Below are 25,036 nucleotides of genomic sequence, written 5' to 3'. Positions count from 1 at the left end.
AGGAAGAGTATTAGGTGGATCCTGTTCAGATGAACTTGGAATGATAATATTCTCCCTTTGTCACCTTTCTTTCCACATCTGTTTATGTTATGATGTTGTTGGTGATGGTTCTCATAATCTTGTATTAGCAGTCTTTAGAAACATGTGAGGGGAGTGTGCCAAAAAGGTAGACCAGATTCTTCCAGTGGTGTGAAGTGGAAGTACATGAAGCAGTGGGCACAAATGGAAACACAGAAAATGGTACTGAAGCATAAAATGTTCTTTTTCTGCTGTGAAGGCAACAAAAGCCTGGAGCAGATCACATGGGAAGATTGTGGATTCTCCATCCTTGAGGATATTCAAAATCCAACTGGCATGTTCCTGAGCATGCTTGTTCTAGCAGACTTGGCTTGAGCCAGGGAGTTGAACCACAGATCATCTCCAGAGACCTTTTCCAACCTCATCTGTTCTGTCATTCATGCTCTAGGGATCTTTACCCTGTGCTGGTGAGGATACTGCAGTCCCTGCCTGACCTGCTCAGCGCTTGCCATGGGAAGAGCCCTGTGATGGAGCTGTCTGTCCAGCGAGCGGTGGCAGTAGTGACTCTGCTGACACATGTGACACAAACAGCTGGCTATGCGGTGGAGCTGCAGGCCAAGCTGAACAGGTAGGCCTGCTCTGTCACCAGTTTTTGTGTCTGAGTAGTTGGCATCCTGACTTCCCTCTTTTTGGTTTGGAGACCTGGCTACTTCCTTCATTTTTCCTTTATTTTGCATGGTTTGCTGTCTCACTTGTGAATCCCTGCATGGTGGGGCTGTATTCCCTCTGACCCAAGTCAGCATCAGTGTTGAGTCAGACAGCTGTGTGCCTGCTTGGCTGGTGAAAGGCAGGAGCCAAAATGTGCATTCAGCTGTGGAGCAGAAGGACAGTTGTTAGCCAAATGCCCTGATGAAAAGAGCTGGGATGTTCCTTTGACCTTCTCTCTGGGGAAAGTATAGTAACCTTCTTGAGTTTAAGAGGAAAGAAGCTATCTGCAGAAACCAAGATGTGTCATGATTAAGAGGCTGTTTGTTTTGGTAGATGTTGGTCTCTTCTCCCAGGCAACCAGCACCAGAACAAGAGGACACAGTCTCAGGCTGTGCCAGGGGAGGTTTAGGCTGGATGTTAGGAAGAAGTTCTATACAGAGAGAGTGATTGCCCATTAGAATGGGCTGCCTGGGGAGGTGGTGGAGTCACCATCATTGGAGGTGTTCAGGAGGAGACTTGATGGGGTGCTTGGTGCCATGGTTTAGTTGTTTAGGTGGGTTGAATTAGTTGATAGGTTGGACACAATGATCTTGAAGGTCTCTTCCAACCTGGTCTGGTCTATTCTATTTAACAATGATGTTAAACTAGGGAGGGGTAGATTTATATTGGACATGAGGAAGAAGTTCTTTACAATGAGTGTGGTGGAACTCTGGAACAGGTTACCTGAGGAGGTGGTGGAAGCCCCATTCCTAGAGTCATTCAAGGTCTGGCTTGATGGGGCTCTGAGCAACTTGATTGAGTTGGGGAAGTCCCTGCTTGCCGCATGGGGGTTGGACTAGATGACCTCTAGATGTCCCTTCCAACCCAGTGTGTTCTGTGATTCCATGGTTTACTGAAGACAGAGATTCTTTTTCTGGTGAAAAGCAAGAAACTCTTTAGCTAAAACTGGATGCTGAGGTAGCATGTCTGGTGAAATTAGAGCATAGCTCAAGGACAGAGTAGTGCAGGTCATGAAAATGCAGCTTTCAGAAGCAGATTGTACATTTGTCCTTTCTGTCCAAATTGGTTTGGTTTGGCCTTTGGGTCTGTGCAAAGACTTTTTCCCCTAGAGACTGTTGTCAGGTATTGCTTTCCAGACTACATGTAATTAGGAATCTTGCCCTTAAAAATTATGATTTAGAGAGAGAAGTGTTTCTGAGACACATTTACTATCCTGTGTCATTCTTCCATTGTGTTTCAGTAATAGCTCAGAAGATGGTGAGCAGATTCCACCTCCTCCAGTAGCATGGAATCAAGTGTCAGGCCTGCAGCCCTTCCTTGAGACCAGTCTGAAAAAATTCCTCCAAGAGATAGCACATACAGAAACTTGGCACACTCTCCAGCCTCTGACCACAACCTATGTGATCTACTTGGGAGTTTATTACAGTGCTTGCAGCCAACAGGTAAGGCCTGAAAATACAGGTTGTCTTTTCATCTCACCACCATCAGCTCTGAAAACCTGAATTTGCAGTAATGAAGAAGGCAGCTGCTGAGGCATCTATCTGAGGACTAGATTTTATTTGTGGCTTTGTGGTGGGTTGAAAAATTCCCCTCATCATTAAATTTGCCAGACTAGCTCAGCTGGAAGCAAATGAAAGCTGTGTTTACAGGCAAAACTATGATCTACAATGAAATGCAATGAATAGGTACAAAATATACAGTGTTTACAATATTTACAGGTATTTACAACTAATAAACAGCACAGGGACCCCCCTGGCCAAAGACCAGGGGGAGCTCATAGCTTCTTCCCTCTCTGCTTCTCTCTCTGCCCACCTGTACACAAAAGGGAGAAGAGAGCAGAGAGGACTTGTTGTTAATGCCAGTCACAAAAAGGCAGTGCAGCCAAGGTCAGTAAAGCCAGGAGCAGCATCGGCCAGGGCCGAAGAAGCAAAACAAGAAAGATGGTTTTGCAAACTAAACCTTAATGGTAGGTACCTCTCCAATGGGATTGCTTAGAACTGTCATAATTTTCCTTTTTACACCCAGTAGAGATTTATTTACATTCTGCCACTTTCTGTTCAAGATCTGTGGAAAATTTTAAAGGCATAGCCTAAAACTGCCATAGGCTTTTACCGAGACTGCTTGCGATTCAGGGTCAGTTAAGTCTGCTGATCCTTGACATTAGCAGTGCCAAATACCACTGCCTTCTTTTCTTGTTCTTTGTTCACTTGGGCTCAGAGTCTTTGTAAAGATATGCAGCACTGCTGTGGCTGTTCTGATTTGCTGCAGAGATCCTAAGCATGAAGCGAATATGGACCCATAGATTCTTAGAATGGTTTGGGTTGGAAGGGACCTTAAAGATTATCTAGCTCCAACTCCCCTGCCATGGGGAGCAGCACCTTCCACTAGACCAGGCTGCTCAAGGCCTCATCCAAGTGGGCCTTGAAGACCTCTAGGGAGGTGACATCCACAACCTCCCTGGGCAACCTGTTCCAGTGTCTTACCACCCTCACTGTAAAGAATTTCTTCCTGATATCCAGTCTAAATCTCCCCTCTTCCAGCTTAAAGCCATTACCCATCGTCCTGTCACAACAAGCCCTTGTAAAAACTCCCTCCTGAGCTCTCCTGTAGCCCCCTTGACCTACATTAGTTTGGCAGTCCTTTCTCCTTGTGGGCTAAACCAAGTTGCACTTTTTTTTGCATTTGCTGTGGTCTGAGAGCTTACATGTGGACAGCTACACTGCAGTGATGTGGTTGGAAGATCAAGCTTTGAGAGTCATGCTATGTGAACTTTGGATAGGCAATGATAAAGATTAATTTATTTCCTGCCCCACTGACATTCAAGGTCAATTCTGCAACCCAGTTACAGTTGTAGTATGTCACCATTTTTGAAGTGAGTTTTCTGAAGGTGACACATCCTTGTGTCTTATACTTGAGTAACCTTAAAGATTCATGTTCTAAAGATAAATGCAATTTTCCCCTTTGCTGCCCAACTGACATGCCCGAGATCTGACCTGAGAGAGCTGTCTTCAAGGTGTGAGGGTAATTTAATGGCTGAAATTATTCACAGTTCTGCAGCTCCTCTGAAACTTGCTCAGAGCAGCAGAGTTTGTTACTTGTGGCTGGGGTAGAAAGAGACAGTACCTTTCAAAGACATCTTCAGTGCCATGGGGTAGGTAGTACCCTGTGCATGCTGTCTTTGAGTCCTGAGCATTAGTGAACCAGTAAAACCAAAAAGTTAATATTCCTTTTTAACCTTCATAAATATCCAAGAAGAGTGGATGACAAAATAATGTCATCAATATAAGTCCTTCAAAAGAAGGCCAGTGGCATCCTGGCCTGTATCAGGAACGGTGTGGCCAGCAGGAGCTGGGAAGTCATTGTGCCCCTGTACTCAGCTCTGGTTAGGCCACACCTTGAGTGCTGTGTCCAGTTCTGGGCCCTTCAGTTTAAGAAAGATGTTGTCTTGCTGGAACGTGTCCAGAGAAGGGCAACAAAGCTGGGGAGGGGTTTGGAGCACAAGCTCTATGAGGAGAGGCTGAGGGAGCTGGGGTTGCTTAGCCTGGAGAAGAGGAGGCTGAGGGGAGACGTTCTTGCTCTCTCCAATTACCTGAAAGGAGGTTGTAGCCAGGTGGGGGTTGGTCTCTTCTCCCAGACAACTAGCACCAGAACAAGAGGACACCATCTCAAGGTGCACCAGGGGGAGTTTAGGCTGGATGTGAGGTAGAACTTCTTCACAGAGAGAGTGATTTGCCATTGGAATGTGCTGCCCAAGGAGGTGGTGGAGTCACCATCACTGGAGGTGTTTAGGAGGGGACTGGATGGGGCACTTGATGCCATGGTTTAGTTGATTAGATGGTGTTGGGTGATAGGTTGGACTCGATGATCTCGAAGGTCTTTTCCAACCTGGTTAATTCTGTATTCTGTATGAGATTAGGTTTTTTTTCTCCACTTAAAAATAAATTTCAGCATCTGCCTGTGGTTAGCTAGTCTGATGTAAAACATAATTGCATATAGCACATTTGAATGGACTAGTGAAAACATGATCAACTTCTATAGTAACTAGGTTAGTGTGTGCCTGGACCTTCTTGAAATGTTTTTGTCAGACTACTAGGAACTGAGGTTAACATCTTAATGTAGATTTTAGTGATTTCTGGAGGGGGATTTCACTTGGGGGAAAACCAGATTTTTATGTTGTGGAAATGGGTATTTCTGTATCCTAAATCAACATTCTAATGAAAGGGAAAACAAAGCATGCAAATTTGCCTGCATTCCCTTCAGCCTCAGATACTGCTTACTAGGGTTGGAAGAATTCAGAAGCCACAGATCTCTCCTCCATACAGTGTTCATCCATGATCATACTTTGATGGGTAGGTCAATCCCACTTCATAAAGCTGGCTTTTTTTGTTTGCTTTTTTCTTAGTGGTTTGGCTGGGTCTTTTTTGAGACCCTCCTGGTGCCACATCACTACTCAAGGTAGCCACGATCACCTTTATGTCATCTGCAAGTTAAATGGAAAGATCATCCCATAGGTAGAATCACAGAAGCATTCGGGTTGGAAAAGACCCTCAGGATCACCAAGTCCAACACAGAATCCTACTCTACATAAAGTTCACCACTAAACCATTTCCCCAAGCACCACATCCAAATGACTTTTAAACACATCCAGGGTTGGTGACTCAACCACCTCCCTGGGCAGCCTCCCTGGGCAGTCTTGAGTGTCTGACTACTCTCGCTGTGAAAAACTTCTTCCTAATGTTCAGTCTAAACCTACCCAGTCACAGCTTGAGGCTATTCTCTCTTGTTCCATCACTAATCACCTGTGAGAAGAGACCAGCATCAGCCTCTCCACAATGTCCTATCAGGTAGTTGTAGAGAGCAATGAAGTCTCCCCATCTCTTACAGAAAAAGCACATCATGAAATTAGCTCAAACAGGACCAAAAGGGTCATTGCCAAGGATTGTCACAAAATTAACACCACAAAGCCCCCAGCAATTTCTGCCCAATGCCACAGCAGAATTAAAGTGCCAGCACTACTGCTGAAAAACACTTGGAGGCATCTCCCTCCAGAGGAACTTGAAACTCTCTTCTGTCCCAACACTTAATTCTTCTAACAGTAAGGAGATCCTCAGGGCAAAAGAATGCCCTGATGGTCATTTTGCTCACCATTGAATACTGAAAAGCAAAGAAGTAATACTAGAGAATCTGGGTCCTGATCCACCAGGAACTTGCATGATGGGGAGGAATTCCATGGAAACAGACTTACCTTTTGAACAATCCGCCCCAAGACCTGCAGAGCCAGTGTCCTCTGTTGGATAACTTGGCTGCGAGACAAATGAAAGAGCTCTTGGAGAGAATAACTAGCCCTCTCTGCTTCTTCTCCATAGTATGAGGCGAGGCCTTTAGCCCCTTAGGACAAGCTTCTCTTTAGGGCATCTTGATTCTGGGGATCCCATGCCTTCCTGCCAGGCAACTAAGACATTTCTGTGATGCATTTTAGTCCCTGGATGTGAGAACACCTTGCAGTGCCACATCTCAGCTTCCCCACTACCAGCAGCGAGGCCAACTCTAACCTAGAGGAAGATCACTATGTAAATGGTGTGGTCTGAGAAACAGCTAATAAACACAGAGAAAGCAATGAAATCAGTGCTATCTTTTTGGCCTCACTGCAATGCCTTTGTTCACCATGTTTTTCTGTCTTTCTCCATGTCTTCTTTAGCCATCAGTCAATCCAGTTGACTGCTTAGAGGACCTGGAGCGTCTGACATCTGAGGTGCTGCAGCCCCTTCTCAGCCAGCCAGCCATACATAGCATGTGGGACTTGCTCAGGTAAAATCATTTCACTGCTAGAAGCTAAGGGAACCTCATTGCTATACTGTATTGTGTGGCAGTTTCCCCCCTTCTGTTTCTTCCCCTGTATATATGTGCCCCATATGTGTGTGAATCGAAGTGCAATAGTAGTGCTGTACCCTGCTTTGTCCTCTCTCCTCTCGCAGCAAAAAGCCTGATGGCCACAGAGGTTCTCCAGTTCCTCCTTCCCCACTGGTGCTGCCACAGGGTCTGCATCTCTGCCCTTCCATGCAGCTGTGTTTTTCATATCAATTTCAGGCTGATTTCAGTCACTCTGGGCTTTGATTTTTCTCCAGTTTCACTGTTTGTTTGGGTTCTTTTGTTTGTTTTCATGTTGTTTTTGTTTTGTTAGTAGCATCAGTTATTCCTCTTACTCCCCTCTTCCATGGGGGGAGGTGAGAGTGTGTGCATGTACCATTCATGTGTTCTGTGGGATGCGGTTTCATAAAATTTCAGCTAGACTCATGTGCAAGCTCCCACAGAGCTTCATTAAAACTTTGTAAGCCCCTGCAAGAAAGTGAAAGACCAGATACCAAACTGTTCTTTCAGACATTTGGATAACATCAGCTTTGTCTGTGGCTCTGGGAACTGTTAAATACTACAGAGATTCTGTCTTTCTGCTGTAAAGGGAACCTCCCTACTAACTTGTAATAGTCCTCGGGAAAGGGGAAGCCTAAACTGCCTAACTAGTAGTCAGGGAGACATCTGGTGCTTCTGAGAACATCTGATGCAAGGGGCACTTGGGATCTTTGGGTTGAAGTCATATTTGAACAATTAACAAGAAGTTGGCCTGTGCTCTGTAATGACTGAGAAGTGAGGTCTGAAGCTCCTTGCATCAAATCTTCTAACACAAGGGCACTGATTAGATCCTTTCCTGCCTGCTCTTGAGATCTGAAAACAATGGGTTTGGTCAGGCTGTAGAAGCCCATCAGTAAGAACTCTCCTAGGCTGTTCTTAACACTGGCTGGCAAAAATGAAACGTCAGCTAATCTCTGCCATAGCATTTTGACAGCCTTGTCTAAGTGCTCTGAGCAGATTAGGGCCAGGACTTCAGGGTACTCTCTGAGCCCCAGATGGGTTCATGCACCTCCTGCATGATAATGCCGGTGGGAGGAGCAGCGATGCATGGACAGCGATGCATAGTTCTCTGCCACAGAGTAGTGATGTGTTAATCTTTGACAGGATTTGCCCCATTGCCCTGTTACTGTTCAAAGTGATTATGGTCACTCTTCTTGCAGTGGTTCTGCCTGTACAGCCATTGTCTAGTGTGGGCTGTGCAAGCACAGCTGGTCTAAAAAGTCCTCGTTCTGCCCATGGAGAGTGAGCCCCCGTCCCAAGAAGAGTCTGCAGGGTCATGTGCATGCACATTAAAGCCAGGGTCTTTCTGAACAGATTTTTAAATCAGGCACTCCATGAGGACATGAGGGGCAGCATTTGGCAGTGTCAATTTTTGGCTTTGCCTGCCAGTTCCTTACTGGAATGTCTTGAGTAGGTCGGCAGCTTCATTAGCCTGGCTTGTGCGTGTCTGGGGGGAAAGAGGGGTTTTGTTTGCTTGCTTTTTTGAGACCAAAAGCCCAAAGCTTTCAGATGTTTGCTGTCAGAGATGCGTCACTGCGTCGATATTTCTGCACATCATGAGCAATTTAGCTAAAGATTAGAATTCATGGCAGCTCTCTAGCATTAGCTTCTGTGGCAGTAGTGCTTATGTGACTGACTGTGTGTAACTGTGATACTAGGTTTTTTGCTTCCACAGTCCTTGGGGCATTTGTTTTACCATAATGCGTGGCACAGCCCAGATAGCAATGCTCCTACAAGATAATTCTTCAGCAGTATGAGTGCTTTTGACCTGACCCCTCTCTCTTTTTCTGTTCACACAGGCCATGTTCTGCTTTGTGCAACCCTCTCTCCTGTTCCCCGGCGCCAGAGTCTGTTTCCAGCATTGCATCTCTGAGTTGCACTGGAGGCAAACCTCCTTTGAGCTTGGTTGGCTCCAAGTCACCTTTCCCCTTCCTCACTGCTCTCCTATTTCTCATCAATAGCATCACTCACATTCACAAGGGCCTGACCTGCAAGGTGAGAAAAGACTTCTTCACTGTAAGTTCTAAATGAATGATGATACATTTGAGAGGGAAGTTAGTATCTGTATCTTCCCAAGCTTAAGATTGTTTCCAGTAGGACTATTGATTGATTAGTTGATTACATAGTGTTGGATGATAGGTTGGACTTGGTGATCTCAAAGATCATTTCCAACCTGGTCTGTTCTATTCTGTTCTATTGGAATTGTGTGCTTTTGTTGTAAGAATATCCAAGTGCTGTAGAGAGAAATCCCCCAATTCCCAGAACAGGTGGGATGAGGATGTGAAAAATATCTTCTGTCATTGAATTCCAATATCCAGTTGACATTGAGAATCTGGACTTAACAGAACAGGTGATAAATGATGATGTCATTTAAAAAGGATAGACTTCTGAAGAATGCTGAGAAGGGTTTAATTGGGGTTTGGACTTAGATGATATTTGGAGGTCCAACCTTTCCAACCAAAACCATTTTCTGATTCTAAAGAACTGTTTTTTGGCTAAGCAAAAAACAAAATAGTGTCAGAGAAGGAAAGGGATGCTTGAAGTTTATATGTCACAGAAAACCAGGATACAATTAAACAAGAGGATGAGTGCTACAGAGACTGAAGAAGTGTTTTCTGCCTGTGGTGGTGATGAATTTTTAGAATGAGAGTGTCATGGAAGTGTGTAAACTCTGAAGAGGAAATGGCAGAGCCCTAGAGAGAGAGAGTGCTTGGCATATGCTTTCTCAAAGCCTTCCTTCTTCACTCTGTGCTGACTGGTTACTGACAGGAATGTCTGGCCAGCTGAGAGAAAAACATCTTAAGTCACTGACCAGACTTCTGCCTCACACAGCACTGTGGAAAATGCAGGCAGTGACTTGATTACCTGTAGTGGTGATGATCACCATGGCTGCAGGTGAGCCCTGATGCAGGAAAGCAGATGTTTATCAGGCTATTTGAAACTACCCCTTTTGGAGTAGCTAACAGGAATTCTCATGTGAGAAGGCAGCAGGGTAGGCCTTGGAAAGGGCCATGTTTTCCTTTCCTCTGGTTGCTAATGGTCTCCTCTGCTGATTCCTTTATAGTACAGCTCTGTGCTGGGCTCCAGTGGCTTGAAGGATTATCTGCATCAAAGCTGGCAGACAGGACCTCCCTCTGTGACTCCTTCATCTGCGTGGATGCTGCGCCATGAATACCATCTGCAGTACTTTGTGTTAGCGCTGGCTCGGAGAATGGTATGGCTGTTTGTCCTTCCACTGCTTTCACCTGAGGAGCTGGCTTCACCCTGGCCTTTCCATCTCAGTGTGTCAGGCTGGCAACTGCTCCTTGCATCCTTGTTCTTTCTCATATCTGACTTAGGTCTGGGATTCTTCAGCTGTCTGTCATGCCCTGTTGGCAGATAATGTTTTTACAGTCACTGATGCGAGGATTTGGATTCAGAATACTTTGGGTGGCAGCATGGTATTTTTGCCTGCCTTTGGGCTGGAGTGAGAACGAAGTTTTCACACCTGTGCTTCTGAAAAAGATGTCTGGCTATTTAAGACAGTCAGGAGAGGCAGAAAGATCTTGGTGTGAATGCTTGAGAGTCCTTGCAGTCTGCCTCAGTCTCTCAGTTTCAGCTGAGATCTCTTGACCCTGCTGTCCTTCTTGACTGCCGTGTTGACAAATGGCACGGTGCTTTTCTCTCTTGTTTTGTTTCCTGTACAGGCAGCCACTTGTCCGGATGACGCCCAGCATGCCTCACTCCATCACTCTGTTGCCATGGCATTGCTAAGCCGTCTGTTGCCAGGGAGTGAGCATCTGGCTTACGAGGTCCTCCTGGATCTTGCCTTTAATCCAGAGTTTCTTCCGTAAGCTTTGCGTTCTTTCCCTTCTGTAGCCCGGTGCATGCGGGAACGTGGGGACTGGAGCAAGCGCTTGTTGGCACTGCCTTTCCTCTCCAGTTTGGGCCTTTGGTAGGGCCTGTCTTCAAATCTGAGTTACTCCTTGGCGTATTCTGCAGTCGCAGAGCCTTCTAATCAGACCAGCAGGTCTATGGCTGCAGATTTCTCTCTGTGTGCCAATGATGAGAATTGTAACCGGTTTCTTTTGATCTCCTTTGTGGGTAAGAGTTCATGGAATAATAGAATCATAGAATCAGTGAGGTTGGAAAAGACCTCAAAGATCATCAATTCCAAACTGTCACCCAACACCTCATGATTACTAAACCATGGTACCAAGTGCCATGTCCAGTCCCCTCTTGAACACCACCAGGGACGGCCTGGGCAGCACATTCCAATGGCAAATTACTCTTTCTGTGGAAAACTTTCTCCTCCCCTCCAGCCTAAACCTCCCCTGGCACAGCTTGAGACTGTGTCCTCTTGAGCTGGTTGCCTGGGAGAAGAGACCAACCTGATCGAATCTGCTGTCCTGAGAGTTCTGAGTCTAGAAAATACATAGGCATTTGACATAGCCTGAAAAGCTTATTAAGTCCTCCTGAAACTTGTGTAATAATTCCCTTATTATACAAGGTCTTACACATTTTTGTTGCTGATTTGATAACTGTGATGTCTTCCACTTTGCACTGGAAGAAATCATGAACATCTCCAATGTGAAGCCTCCCATATTTGGCCATGAGAATGGCAGCAGTTTATTTTGCTCATCACAGTCTCTTTAGAAATAACCCATGGTGCATCCCAGTAGAAGGTTGGACCAGGGTGCTACAAGAAGACACTATAGTTTTCCAGAGGAAAGGGAAGTTTGCATGAATTGGTTTGTTTGAGTGGGTGGGGGTTTGGTTTGTTTATTTTTTTGTCTGGTGGTTGGTTTTGGTTTGGGGTTTGTTGGTTTTTTAACAAATACTTGCTGCAGAGATACTATTTTGTATCACATTTGTCAAGTAGTCTGAGACCAGGGTCAATTTCTGGTCTGAGATCATGGAACAAGGCTTTGACAAACACCCATGCTCTTAATTTCCAAATCCCAGTCTGTATGGTTCCCCTGACCTTCCTGCCAGCGGCAAAGCTGCTATTTAGAGAATTATCTTACTGCTTCATATAGGCCCTACATGATATGCAGTGTTTCATCTCAGCACCCTGACGGCTGGTGTGGCAAGTAGAGTGCCTCTCTGGACAAGGGGCTGCAGCCTCCACATCAGACTGCTGGCATTGTGTGGTGGTTTTTCATGGCCAGTGCTTCGTGTTGTTGACTCCAAATGTACTTCATGGTATTCCCTGAAAATACCTAGAGAGCTGATGCTTGACAGAAACTCAGTGTTACCATAACCAAATACTATAGAAAGTGTTGTGAGTCCTGTGCATAATACCCTACTGCCCTTGATCCAGGAAGGTTGTAGAGTTGCTTAGCCTGGAGAAGAGGAGGCTCAGGGGAGACCTTATTGCCCTCCACAACTACCTGAAGGGAGGTTGTAGGCAGGCGGATGTTGGTCTCTTCTCCCAGGCAACCAGCACCAGAACAAGAGGACACAGTCTCAAGCTGTGCCAGGGGAGGTTCAGACTGGATGTTAGGAAGAAATTCTACACAGAGAGAGTGATTGCCCATTGGAACAGGCTGCCCGGGGAGGTGGTGGAGTCACCATCACTGGAGGTGTTCAGGAGGAGACTTGATGGGGTGCTTGGTTGCATGGTTTAGTTGATTAGGTGGTGTTGGATGACAGGTTGGACACGATGATCTTGAAGGTCTCTTCCAACCTGGTTAATTCTATTCTATTCTATTCTTTGTTTGGCATTTTGCAGGTTCTGTGTTTCTTAAACTGATGTTCATCTTCTATCTTTCAGTGAAGGGAAAGTTGGAGGGCCAGAAGCAGCTGACTTCTCTGACATCCTGCATCTGGGTACCAGTGCCAAACTGGCACAGCCTGGCTCTGCAGCAGCGTGTTTTCCGAAGGCTACTCGTGGTGCCCTGCTGAGAGAGTCGTACCAGAGCCTGCCTTCCATCCGCTCCTGCTACCTCTCTCATTTTGTCCGCTTGCAGCCTGCCCTTGCACGCTCCCAAGCATCTTACCGAGGACAGAATTACCTCATCCAGTCCATGCTGCTTCCTGAGGTCAGAGGGCCCATCCTGCCTTCAGACTGGCCATTCTTCCCTCTTATCAGCCTCTACAACAAAGTGACTAACGCAGAGACACGTGGGGCTGTACTGAACTCCCTCCCACTTGATCTTGTCGACACTGTGACCTGGAACCTGCAGTGGGTCTTGCTGCTAGAAACCTGGCGTGCTAAAACCCTTCAGAGCATCCCTGCTGCCGCCAAACTTGCACGGCTTATGTGTGTCTTCCTCACCGGCAGCGACCTCTTTCTGGAAGCCCCAATCCACCGTTACACAGCTGCCCTTCTCTCTGTGTATTGCCAACCCAAGGCATTGGACTCCCTGAACTTGGATGCTCCAGTCCCTGGTTTGGCATCTTTCCACGATCTCTACGTAAGTCTGCTGGAGCAGTTTGAGGGAGTCTCCTTTGGCGATCCGCTCTTTGGAGCCTTTGTTCTTCTACCTCTGCAGAAGCGTTTCAGTGTTCATCTGCGACTCGCTCTTTTTGGGGAGCACACAAGTATCCTGCAAGCACTGGGAGTGCCCCTCCAGCAGGTAATCTTGTTTGTGGTAGCTGCCTGTCACTTCATATTCCTGAATTACTGGGCTCTTGCCTGTGTCTATCCACTGTGGATTTAGGCATCCTCCCGGGACTTCCCCTTATTCCTCATCTTTCCTTGTCCAGTAGACTAATCATACTTCCTTAGAAACTCTCTGAAGAAAGTCCAGTGTGTGGAATGTAAAATGGAATAGGAATGGAGAGCAATGCTCTGTTGATGGATTTCAAGGTCTGAGGAACAGTCCAGCTCACAGAATCACAGAATTAATGAGGTTGGAAAGGACCTCTGAGATCATCAAGTCCAATCTATTACCCAAGACCATCTAATCAACTAAACCATGGCACTAAGTGCCACACCCAGCCTTTTTTTAAACATCTCCAGGGACAGTGACTCCACCACCTCCTTGGGCAGCCCATTCCAGTGGACAAGCTCCAGTTGGTTCAAGCCCTTGTCACAAAATCATTTTCAGAAACCTGGTGAACTTTGTTTTGAGAGCAGATAGTGTGTTTATGTGGAGGGCAGGAGCTGTGAAATTGTTCAGTCTTCAGTGGAAACTGCCCCACAGCCTGCTTGGTAGATTGAGAACTTCTGATCTGTAGCCTGTATGTATGAAGGGCTGGCTTGCATCCCATGTTCTTCTGCCTTTCCTTTACGTCTTTTCTTACCATGGTGAGAACCTTTTCCTTGCCCTGTGTATGAACAGTCATTTTCCCCTTAACCATGTTTCCACATTCAGTTTTGCTTGGTAACTCAGCAAGAAAATTTGATCTGCTGAGCACAGGGTTGCATTTATTTTGAATGAGCAGAGCACAAGAGACAGAATTTAGCTGGCTTCAAGCTCTGTGTCAGTTGACAAACCATAGCTGATCTCCCTTCCAGTTTGCTAATACAAAGAGAACCTTTCCAAAGATTTGTTTCCAAACAACATGGAACTAGCAGTTTGTGTGATCTGTTCTCTCCACTGCGTAGTTGCAGGGCTTTTGTTCTGTGGATAGGTTGCACCCTGTGACAGGACAAAGAGTAATGGATGTAAACTACAGCACAGGAGGTTCCACCTCAACATGAGGAGGAACTTCTTCACTGTGAGGGTCACAGAGCACTGGAGCAGGCTCCCCAGAGAGGTTGTGGAGTCTCCTTCTCTGGAGACTTTCAAGACCCATCTGGATGCATTTCTGTGTGACCTGTGCTAGGTTCTATGGTCCTCCTCTGGCAAGGGGGTTGGACTTGATCTTCAGAGGTCCCTTCTAACCCCTGACCTCCTGTGAGCCTGTGATTATGGCCATATGAGCCTTTGTCTCTTAAGCTAGGTAAGCCAAGATACTCTCACCTGTTTTGTATGGTAAGCTTTCTGTTTTATTGATGCTCCCAGTAGCCCTTCTCTGTCTCTATGTTCTACTCACATATGCAGGAACAGAGCTGAACAGCATGTTCCAGATGAAAGCCTTGGTTCCACATCGTGTGTTTTGATCCCTCAACACCGGATCCCTCAGTACCATCAGAAATTGTGGCATAGATTACAGTGGAGAACAGGCTGGAGATAGTGTAGAAGTTTTTCCTGAAAGGGTTGTCAGGTAGTGGAACAGACTGCCCAGGGAATCATCATCCCTGGAGCTATGCAAAAAATGTGTAGATGTGGTGCCTAAGGACGTGGTTTAGCAGCTGGCTGGTTAGCATGAGCTTAACGGTTGGGCTCAATGATCTGAAAGGTCTTTTCCAGCCTAAACTATTCTATGATTTCAAAGCAGCCTGTTTTTCACGTGCTTGGAACGTTTTTAAGTGCCAAGTGCTTTGAACAATGTTTACATTGCCCTTCTGCTTGAGAACAAAGTATGTTATAAAATCTGGGGAAGGTCACTTGAGGTGGTGTGTTTTGTTTGCTTGGTTTCTGGCCTGCATCAAGAACAGTGTGGCCAGCAGGAGCAGGGAAGTCATTCTGCCCCTGTACTCAGCACTGGTTAGGCCATACCTTGAGTACAAGGAGAGGCTGAGGGAGCTGGGATTGTTTAGCCTGGAGAAGAAGAGGCTCAAGGGAGACCTTATAGCTCTCCACAACTACCTGAAGGGAGGTTGTAGCCAGGAGGGAGTTGGTCTCTTCTCTCAAGCAACCAGCACCAGAACAAGAGGACACAGTCTCAAGCTGTGCCAGAGGAAGGTTAGGCTCGAGGTGAGGAGAAAGTTCTTCACTGAGAGAGTCATTCCCCATTGGAATGTGCTGCCCAGGGAGGTGGTGGAGTCACCGTCCCTGGAGGTGTTCAAGAGGGGATTGGACGTGGCACTTGGTGCCATGGTTTAGTCATAAGGTCTGTGGTGACAGGTTGGACTTGATGATCTTTGAGGTCTCTTCCAACCTTGGTGATTCTGTGATTCTTCCTTTTTTGTCTTGTGGAGTTAAAAATAGCCAGCAGGCAGTAGGAATACCCTACCTAGTGGCCTGCCTGCTTCTTTAATTGAGTAAACTCAATGGTTGTCTTTAATCCTGCAAAGATGATGTTCCACTGTGAAACAGATAATTTTAGAGAAATTATCTCAACATTGAGGAGAATAAAAAACGGACTTCTGGAGAGGGAAGCAGCCTTTCTAACCTGTGTCTTGAAGCTGGACAGCGGTGTCAGATGTTGGAAGCTGTGGCAATGCCAGCGACGAGCAGTGTGAGCAATCTGGCAGTGCAGGCCTAGAGCCTGACATGGTGGTAGGCCATGCTCAGCATAAGTGCAGAGCCAGCTAGCAGTGTACCAAAACAGTGCTGTCTTGCAGCATGTAACTAAAGCAAGGCACTGGTAGCTATAAACACAGCAAGTTATCTTGGGACAACAGGACATGCACCTGCATCAACAAACCTCGTGTGTCATCAGTAGTTGGACCAATAATCTATAATAGTGTGATGTGTGGTCACTCATAGGGAACCAATGAGTCCATGCCAACAAGGCACTCCAAGTTTACATAAGTTGTAGCAGTTCCCTTGCTAGGCACTTCTACCTTTCCTATCCCCTCTTCTTCCATGCTTTACTGTGCTATACTCACACCTTAGGCCAGTGCCATAGGCCTGCAATACTGGAACAATAAAGGATCGATACTCGTTCGTATTGGTCAGCTGTATTGATTCCAACCTCCTTCGTCATCAAGCTTAACATTAGTCTGGAGAGCATACAGGTAGCTGGGGAAGGGTACCCTCAAGTCATGCACTTCTCCTCACTGACAACAAAATGATCCTGTTTCCTGTGGGTGGGTTTGTTGCAGTTTCCTGTGCCTCTGGAGCGATACACTTCCCCTCCTGAGGACAACCTGAACCTTCTGCGACTCTACTTCCGAACGCTGGTCACCGGTGCTCTGCGCCACACCTGGTGCCCTGTCCTTTACGTGGTGGCTGTGGCTCACGTGAACAGCTTTATTTTCTCCCAAGACAGCACAACAAAGGTAGGCAATGGATAGCAGAGCCTCAGGGCTAAGAGGGTCCCCTGTGGCTTAGGGCGAATCACTGCCCCTCGGCTTGGAAACAAAGATTGTAAGCAAAAGGTGTGAAGACTGATCAGCTGTTGGAGAATCTGCACATGAGATGTGGTCCACAGCTCTTGTTGATTACACCCTAAAGCACTTGAATTAATGATAGCTGATCCTACATAAACCTTCAAAGTCAGCAGCTCTGTGGGCTATGGTATGGAAGGAAGAATGAAGCAGAGGGGATGAGGGAGCTGATCAGGCAGAGAGCTTGTAAGAGACTTAGCCTCTGCCTGCGGCTTTCTTAAGGTGCAGAGTACTCTTTCCTTTCACTTTGCTTGAATAACTAAGCAGAAGATCTTCCATGGCCTTGGGGCCTGTAGCAATGATTACTGGTGCTGACACATCACCTCTGATCTACAGTTCTGCTTGAAAGTTGAGAAGTCATCTGAGTTTCAGGTCAGGGCAAGGAGGAGAGAGGCAGTTGAAGCCTTTTCTGCTGGAACAAGCTGTTCTTTGGAGCATCATCATAATGAGCAAAGCATCCCCTGGAGTGCTGTGTGCCTGTGGGCAGAGGTTGCATTGTGCCATATTAGGTAAAGTATGTGGTGTTTTGTTCCCAGGAGATGGATGCTGCTCGGAAAAGCATGCTGAGGAAGACGTGGCTGCTGGTGGATGAGGTAGGAACTGTAAGCTTCAGTCTACCACTGTCAGTTAAGTTTTTCAGACATGCTGTTCATGCAGATTTTCTTCTTGGCTTATGAAATTTCTGTTTAAACACCTTGTTAATTTGAGAATGAGAGGAGAGAAACAGCAGTATTTTGGCCTGTGGTGGCTATGAATAATGTTATCCAGTTCTTAGAGTTAATTGAACTCAAAACACTGAGCCCATTGGAACCTCGATGAGCCTCCTGTACTGGATTTCCATGCTTCTTGCTCAAGCAGTGTCATATCTGATCGTGAGAGGCTGTAGAGGGATGGTGCTGGCACAGCTATGAATGGGTGGCCAGCAGAGGTCTCCTTAGACTCGTAGTTGGATGCTTCCCCCAAGAAGAACAAAACAAATGCAAGGTTTCTCTTTTTCTTGCAGAGCTTGCCAAAGTCTGTCACCTGTGTGACAGAGCAGGGCCATTCGGCCCTTAGAGCATCCAGGGTAATTCCTTAGATCCCATGCAAAACCTCACTTGGGACTCTGGCAAGAAGTCATTGTGAGGGGTTGTTGAGGAGACAGTGGAGTTGTGTTCAGAAGAGGAAATCACATGCAAATCAAAAGTGTATTTTCATGGGTGAAAGTCTCTAGCTCTTCTGTTGAAGAAGCTGCAGTTAAATATGCTGGGCATGATGGAATTGTACTGTCTGGGAGGTTGCTGTGATTGAGGCAGGGTGGAAAAGATTAGATTCTTTTCAGATTTGCTTAATGGTTCTGGTTTCTTTCTTCAGTCCTTGAAAAACCACCTGCTCCACTACAGACTGCTGAATGCAGAGAGCCCTTTGGGATTTGACCTTTATGAGCAGCTCCCTCCCATACGACTGAAGTACCTGCAGATGGTGACACAGAAAGAAAATCAGGAGAATTCACCAGCACTAGTCTCATAGCAGAACACTGGTCCAGCAGGACAGCCAAGGTGAAGAATGGAAGAGCTCAGTTTATGCTTCACTGATGGAGCTACGTGCACTTCAGCAGTTCCAGTGTCGTAGTTGGGGACTTTTGGCACCTTCACAAAGTGGAGCACTGGTGGAGTGCTCCCAGCCCTGCAGAGCAATACACATTTTTCTCAAGACAATATGACAAGGACACATCTTCATAGGAAGACATGTGTATGTGGCCTCCCTGTGATGAATGCTGGAGCATTTCCCTCCATTCTCTTCCAGGATTTCTGCTGCTCCCCAGAGAAGGTGGGAACGTGTCTGAAAGACACTGGATTGTTGAACAGACTGAAAGAAGTGGAAAAGCCTTTTTCATTTGCTCAGGCTGGAGCCTGTGGGTTATCAGTATGATGTTTGCCTTTCCCTGGCCTTTTTGGGACCCACAATTTTGAATAGTCCTTTCCCCACGTTGTCCCCTGCAAATAAAATGCCAGTACAACAGGGAAGAAGCTGATTCTAAGGTAAAATGTATCTACAAGCAGTTTCTCCAGGACAGTGTCCTGTGGACAGTCAGTTACACAGATGTCTTGTGTCAGACCTCTTAAGAGATAATAACTCCTATTGCAGTGGTATAAACACTGGCTCTCTGCCCTTAGCTTGCATTTGCATAGTCTCTAAACTGCTTTCTTTTCTCTCTTACTTTGGTTACATGTATAACAGGATCAAATTAATTTCTTTGCAGGGCAGAATGCCTAGCAGCAACCACTCCCCACTAGAGAGAAAAGAGGTGTCTGCCTGTGAGGTTGCTGTATGTATTTAGTTGCCCTCTGAGGATAATGCAATTTAAATTTTGAGGTGGAGCTCCTGAGTTTAAACCTAAGCTTAAAAATTCCTCATTTGTTCCCACTTCTGTATTGCAGCCTCAGACACACAGGGTATAAATAGAGTGCCCTCTAAAAGGTTCACCAGAAGTTCCAGCTGAAGTCCAGAATGTCCCCTGGATGTGGTCTCATGGATGTTTCATATATATCCAAAAAGTTTTGCAGAACTATGGTTACTCTGGCAGGCCTTACTTTGGAGAGCTTACATCTGTGTACAAAACTTGTTAAGGGTGGTGGTTCTGTTTTGTCCTTAGGAATAAATTCCTCTGGAAGGTGAGGGTGATGCCTAGCCTGAAGAGCTAAGCCTCTCTCTTTACCTATCAAACAGGCCAAGCTAGTTTCTCTCCAAAGAAACCACACCCTTATTAACCTTGATCCAGGGGATGGCCTAATAAGAATGTGAAACATTGTTCATAGGCCAGCCTGTAAGGGTCGAAATTGTTCCAGGCAAGGAACAGATTCCAGCTAGCAGCTTAGGGCTGCAGTGCTGTCTTTGCATTGACAACTTTCTAAGCCAATCAGTACCCCTTAGATTTCCAGAAAACACACTGTTTCATCTTTTCCTCTCTTATTTCAGGCAGGACATGGGCAGAACTGAGGTTTCCTTTTGATCTTTTTCATTTGTCTTTTTCTTTTCTCCTCCTAATGCAGCTTTTGATCTGTGGTTTCTTTCAGCTGGAGATCAATAGCACAGAAAATAACAAAAGCACAGTGGTCAACGTGGGGGGTTCTTAATGATTTATTTGAAAGTACTTGATGTGATTAAAAGTTTAATGAAAGGCATTGAAGTTTCTTTTCTGTCTGGAGAGCCCAACAGCTGTCTTTCAAGAGCAATGGATGGTAAGATTTAAGGACTCCTGGCTGTCTGTTGAAGAGCAGCCTTCACCAAGGACTTTGCATTCTGCTTCTCAGACCCAGTTACAAAAACTCTCCCAGTCCTTTCTGCAGTGCAGAGCTGAGTTTTGTAATGTGTGCAGGGCATAAATAAAAATTTGGATAGCTCCACAGATATTTTTGTTGAACTATGGGAGTGCTCTCCTTATTTAAATACTTTTGACTTGGAATAGTTCTGTTTGCAGTGTGCCTTGGGAATGCTACTGTTCTGAGGAAATCTGCTAAGCTTTGGAGCTCCTTAAGAGTTCTTCAGGCCAAAGGCATCATCCTGTTAGTGTGGTGGGTCAGTACCAAAGGGTGCCAAGTGCTGTGTGTACCTGGGGAAGGGTGGGTATTATGTGATTCATTACATGACACAAATCAGCAAATTTGCAGATGACACCAAGTTGGGAGCAGATGTTGGTCAGAGGGTTGAAGGGCTCTGCAGAGGGACCTCGACTGACTGGACAGATGGGCAGAGTCCAACGGGATGGCATTCAACAAATCCAAGTGCCAGGTGCTGCACTTTGGCCACAGCAACCCCATGCAGAGCTACAGGCTGGGGTCAGAGTGGCTGGAGAGCTGCCAAACAGAAAGGGACCTGGGGGTGCTGATTGACAGCTGCCTGAACATGAGCCAGCAGTGTGCTCAGGTGGCCAAGAAGGCCAATGGCATCCTGGCCTGCATTAGGAATAGTGTGGCCAGCAGGAGCAGGGAGGTCATTGTGCCCCTGTACTCTGCATTGGTTAGACCACACCTTGAGTCCTGTGTCCAGTTCTGGGCCCCTCAGTTTAGGAAGGACATTGAGACACTTGAAGGTGTCCAGAGAAGGGCAACAAGGCTGGGGAGAGGCCTTGAGCACAGCCCTGTGAGGAGAGGCAGAGGGAGCTGGGATTGTTTAGCCTGGAGAAGAGGAGGCTCAGGGGAGACCTTCTTGCTGTCTACAACTACCTGAAAGGTGGTTGTAGCCAGGAAGGGGTTGGTCTCTTCCCTCTAGCAACCAGCACCAGAGCAAGAGGACACAGTCTCAAGATGCACCAGGGGAAGTTTAGGCTGGAGGAGAGGAGAAAGTTCTTCACACAGAGAGTTGTTAGCCATTGGAATGTGCTGCCCAGGGAGGTGGTGGAGTCACTGTCCTTGGAGGTGTTCAAGAGGCACTTGGTGCCATGGTCTAGTCATGAGGTCTGTGGCGACAGGTTGGACTCCATGATCTTTGAGGTCTCTTCCAACCTTGGTGATAGTGTGATACTATGATACAAGTGAGATGACAGTAAAAGCCCCTGACCACAGATTTGTAGGTGATGAGAAAGGAAGTGGATCTCATTTTGTGAACTCTGGGAAGGAAAGGATCAGACTTTTGCCTAGCTCTCAAAAGTCCTCCTGGTTTCCAGATGTTCCTAAAGCCCTCCTGAAGCCCAGAAAATGCCTGCATCTTTTGATGTGAAATTCTGATGCAGTGGACTGTAACAGAGGAACGGAAAGGATCCCAAGTTGTTCTGCAGGCCACAGTTGTGTACAGAACACTCTAAGGATGCTGCACGTGAGCCTTAAGCTTTCAACGCTTTGCCTGTCAGCTGAGATGTGGTTCAGCAGTTCCAGGCTCGGCTTTGTGAAGGCTTCGGGCAGCCTTGTAAGAGATATCTCAGCAGAACGACGCTAGAGGGCATTGGTGCATTTAGTTTAAAGGCAAACTCGGCTTCCCTGCTGAAAAAAGAAGCCAGACCTGAAAAACTCACCAACCTGTAAACTTGCTTAAAATTTTATGCCTTTTTGAAAAGAAATGTTTTCATATACTTTTGGAGAAAGTGTGGCCAAATAAATACTTTCTGAAGTGCCTGGTTGCTATGAATCATTAAATGCTTTGCCAGGAGGAGCATTTTGGAAGAACCCTGGTAGAGTGGATGGAAGCTTAAACAGAATGCAATCTGTAGCAGGACAGAAATGTGCCAATTCTCTTAATCCAGTGTGCTCAGAGTAACAGAGAGAAAGAAAACGAAAACTGTCCCCCACATAGGTGTGACAGCTCCTTATCACAACCTTGTGATTTCAGTGAGAAGAAAATTCTGCTGAAGCAAGGTGGTCACGTAAGTTTCTGGGGTTGAAGTGGTTATAGTGGGGCCAGCAGGAGCAGGGAGGTCATTGTGCCCCTGTACGCTGCCCTAGTTAGGCCACACCTCGAGTACTGTGTCCAGTTCTGGGCCCCTCAGTTTAGGAAAGATGTTGAGTTGCTGGAAGGTGTCCAGAGAAGGGCAACAAAGCTGGGGAGGGGTTTGGAGCACAAGCCCTATGAGGAGAGACTGAGGGAGCTTGGGTTGCTTAGCCTGGAGAAGAGGAGACTCAGGGGAGACCTTACCACTCTACAACTACCTGATGGGAGGTTGTAGCCAGGTGGGGATTGGTCTCTTGTCCCAGGCAACCAGCACCAGAACAAGAGGACACAGTCTCCAGCTGCACCAGGGGAGGTTTAGGCTAGAGGTTAGGAAGAAGTTCTAGACAGAGAGAGTGATTGCCCATTGGAATGGGCTGCCTGGGGAGGTGGTGGAGTCACCATCATTGGAGGTGTTCAGGAGGAGATTTGACAGGGTGCTTGGTTGCATGGTTTAGTTGATTAGATGGTGTTGGATAATAGATTGGATGCGATGATCTTGAAGGTCTCTTCCAACCTGGTTTATTCTATTCTATAACTGACAACAGCAAATGTTGTCTGATTACTATGATCAGAAGACAAAAAACCCACCACCAACCAAACTAAAAAAATTCCCACAGATACTGTCTTTAAATGATTAGGAAACCCCACCATCTTCTTGTCCTTTGTGTCTGGAAAATGCTTAGTTTCATCTGAGTTACTGGTGTTATGCCATGCAGGAACAGGGAGAGCCTGTACAGGGACAAATTCAGCAGGGGCTTTGCTGGAAGGCAGCAGCACTGTGGCTGATTGGACTAGAGATGGTGCTGAGATGGCACCTAAGATAGTGGAGCTGTCACAGTTTTGCATCAAATTAGAATAGAATAGAATTAACGAGGTTGGAAAAGACCTGTGAGATCATTGAGTCTAACCTATCACCCAACACCATCTAATCAGTTGATTAGATCAGTTGAAACCCTGGTACCAAGCGCCCCATCCAGTCTCTTCCTAAACACATCCAGGGACGATGACTCCACCACCTCCCCGGGCAGCACATTCCAATGGCCAATCACTCTTTCTGTGAAGAACTTCTTCCTAACATCCAGCCTAAACCTCCCTTGGTGCAGCTTGAGACTGTGCGGAGCACCTCTGTGTGGGAAGTTTTTAACAGTAAAGTATGCATGAAGGATTGTAAGATTGAAGCCCTTGCATTCCACTGTAATTATTGACTACATTTTGACAGTGGAATTTAATAATAATTTCTAGACTAATGCATTCTGTCTGGCCACTTAATATCAGACATATCCTAAACATCTCTTACTGATGAAGTCATGGACAGCTAGAACAAGCCATAAGATGTAGGTGGATAAATATACCACAGGTCAGACATGTTTTCATGTCAGACAAAAAGTAGAGTAGTCAGGCATGTTAATCCTTGGCTTTGCTCCTTCTTTGTTCTGCAACATTCTCCTTGCAAATCTCTCATCAATGAAGTGGTGCTGCTTCCAGCTGGAAAAATCTGAGGGGCAAAACATGTTTTCTTTCAGCTTACAGAAGCTCCCATAAGCCTTCCATTCACAAAGAATAGAATTAACCAGGTTGGAAGAGACCTTTGAGATCATTGAGTCCAACCTATCATCCAACACTATCTAATCAATTAAACCATGGCACCAAGCACCCCATCCAGTCTCTTCCTAAACACCTCCAGTGATGGTGACTCCACCACCTCCCCGGGCAGCACATTCCAATGGCCAATCACTCTTTCTGTGAAGAACTTCCTCCTCACCTCGAGCCTAAACTTCCCCTGGTGCAGCTTGAGACTGTGTCCTCTTGTTCTGGTGCTGGCTGCCTGGGAGAAGAGACCAACCCCCACCTGGCTACAACCTCCCTTCAGGTAGTTGTAGAGAGCAAGAAGGTCTCCCCTGAGCCTCCTCTTCTCCAGGCTAAGTAACCCCAGCTCCCTCAGCTTCTGACGTCCAAGCACAGCCACAGGTGCCACAGTTTATGCTGATTGCTAAGGCTGGGAGTTTTCTGGAACACTCTTTGTGCTGAGGGGAGGCAGCTGTGGGGCTGGGTGTGTGATGAGGGACACCTGGGCTAGCACCAGCCCTCAGAGAGCTTGTGGAGGAGCAGGCAGCAGCGTCAGCAGGAGGAGAGTGCTGCATTTCATCCATTTTCTTCGCTTTTCTGGAGTGCCGAGGGGCAGGCAGGGGCTGTGGAGACCATGGACCAGGTTAATCATGTTACACTCTATGTGGTGGGACTGCTGGGTTCCTGTTGGGATGATGCCTTTGCTGAGCTCAGGTGCTTGCTGTGGTTTTGGGGTTATGCTGATGGCTGCCTCACTTCCCCCAAGGAAGGAGGGAGAGTTGCCTGAGTCCCCATCCTTGTGCTCGTGCTGTCTGCAGTGAGGCCTCACTTTGGGGTGGTTTGTGGGGGCCCTGGGGTGCACCGGCAGGCCTTGGGCTCCTCTAGCTGCTGGGCATGGAGATGGGAGGCAAGAGGGAAGCCCAGTCCTGGTGGTAAGTGAGGGAACAGGAGAGTGAGAAAGGGGCAGGGGCTGTGCTTCCAACCAAAGCACAACTTTGCTTCCTGACCACAGTGCCCAGTCTGAGGCTTTAGAAAGGGACAAAGGGAAGGGTTGTGTGATCCGATGAGCTCAGAGGGTGGCTCAGCTTTCGGGCACCATTGTAGAAACCAGGGTCTCACACCTTGAGGGGAGGTTTGTGGTGCCCACTCTACCTCTGCAGTGTCACGCTCCCCTAGTACTCTTCTCATGTGTTTTCTTCCCCCTTGTCTTTTGCTAGGCTTTTTCTAGCCTGTATGAGGAACAGTGTGGCCAGCAGGAGCAGGGAAGTCATTTTGCCCCTGGACTCAGGACTGTTAGGCCACACCTTGAGTCCTGTGTCCAGTTCTGGGCTCCTCAGTTTAGCAAAG

General features: G+C 46.8%; 1 protein-coding gene across 1 annotated transcript in view; it reads left to right on the top strand.

The window, feature by feature from the left end:
- The window catches only part of RPAP1 (RNA polymerase II associated protein 1), a 59,976-nt gene extending 39,815 nt beyond the window's left edge, over positions 1-20,161 (top strand). The window contains exons 16-25 of the mRNA XM_054161503.1: positions 467-646; positions 1,967-2,168; positions 6,425-6,534; positions 8,433-8,628; positions 9,698-9,847; positions 10,320-10,462; positions 12,389-13,193; positions 16,436-16,612; positions 17,257-17,313; positions 18,074-20,161. Coding sequence (XP_054017478.1) covers positions 467-646; positions 1,967-2,168; positions 6,425-6,534; positions 8,433-8,628; positions 9,698-9,847; positions 10,320-10,462; positions 12,389-13,193; positions 16,436-16,612; positions 17,257-17,313; positions 18,074-18,229 — 2,176 coding nt within the window. The 3' untranslated portion in view covers positions 18,230-20,161. The remainder of the gene's footprint in view (positions 1-466; positions 647-1,966; positions 2,169-6,424; positions 6,535-8,432; positions 8,629-9,697; positions 9,848-10,319; positions 10,463-12,388; positions 13,194-16,435; positions 16,613-17,256; positions 17,314-18,073) is intronic.
- The last annotated feature ends 4,875 nt before the right edge of the window (positions 20,162-25,036 follow it).

Source organism: Dryobates pubescens, chromosome 5 (assembly GCF_014839835.1).
Source record: "Dryobates pubescens isolate bDryPub1 chromosome 5, bDryPub1.pri, whole genome shotgun sequence".
NCBI lineage: Eukaryota > Metazoa > Chordata > Aves > Piciformes > Picidae > Dryobates > Dryobates pubescens.
The sequence above is the reverse complement of the archived record's forward strand: the minus strand, read 5'-3'. Positions and strand labels throughout refer to the sequence as shown.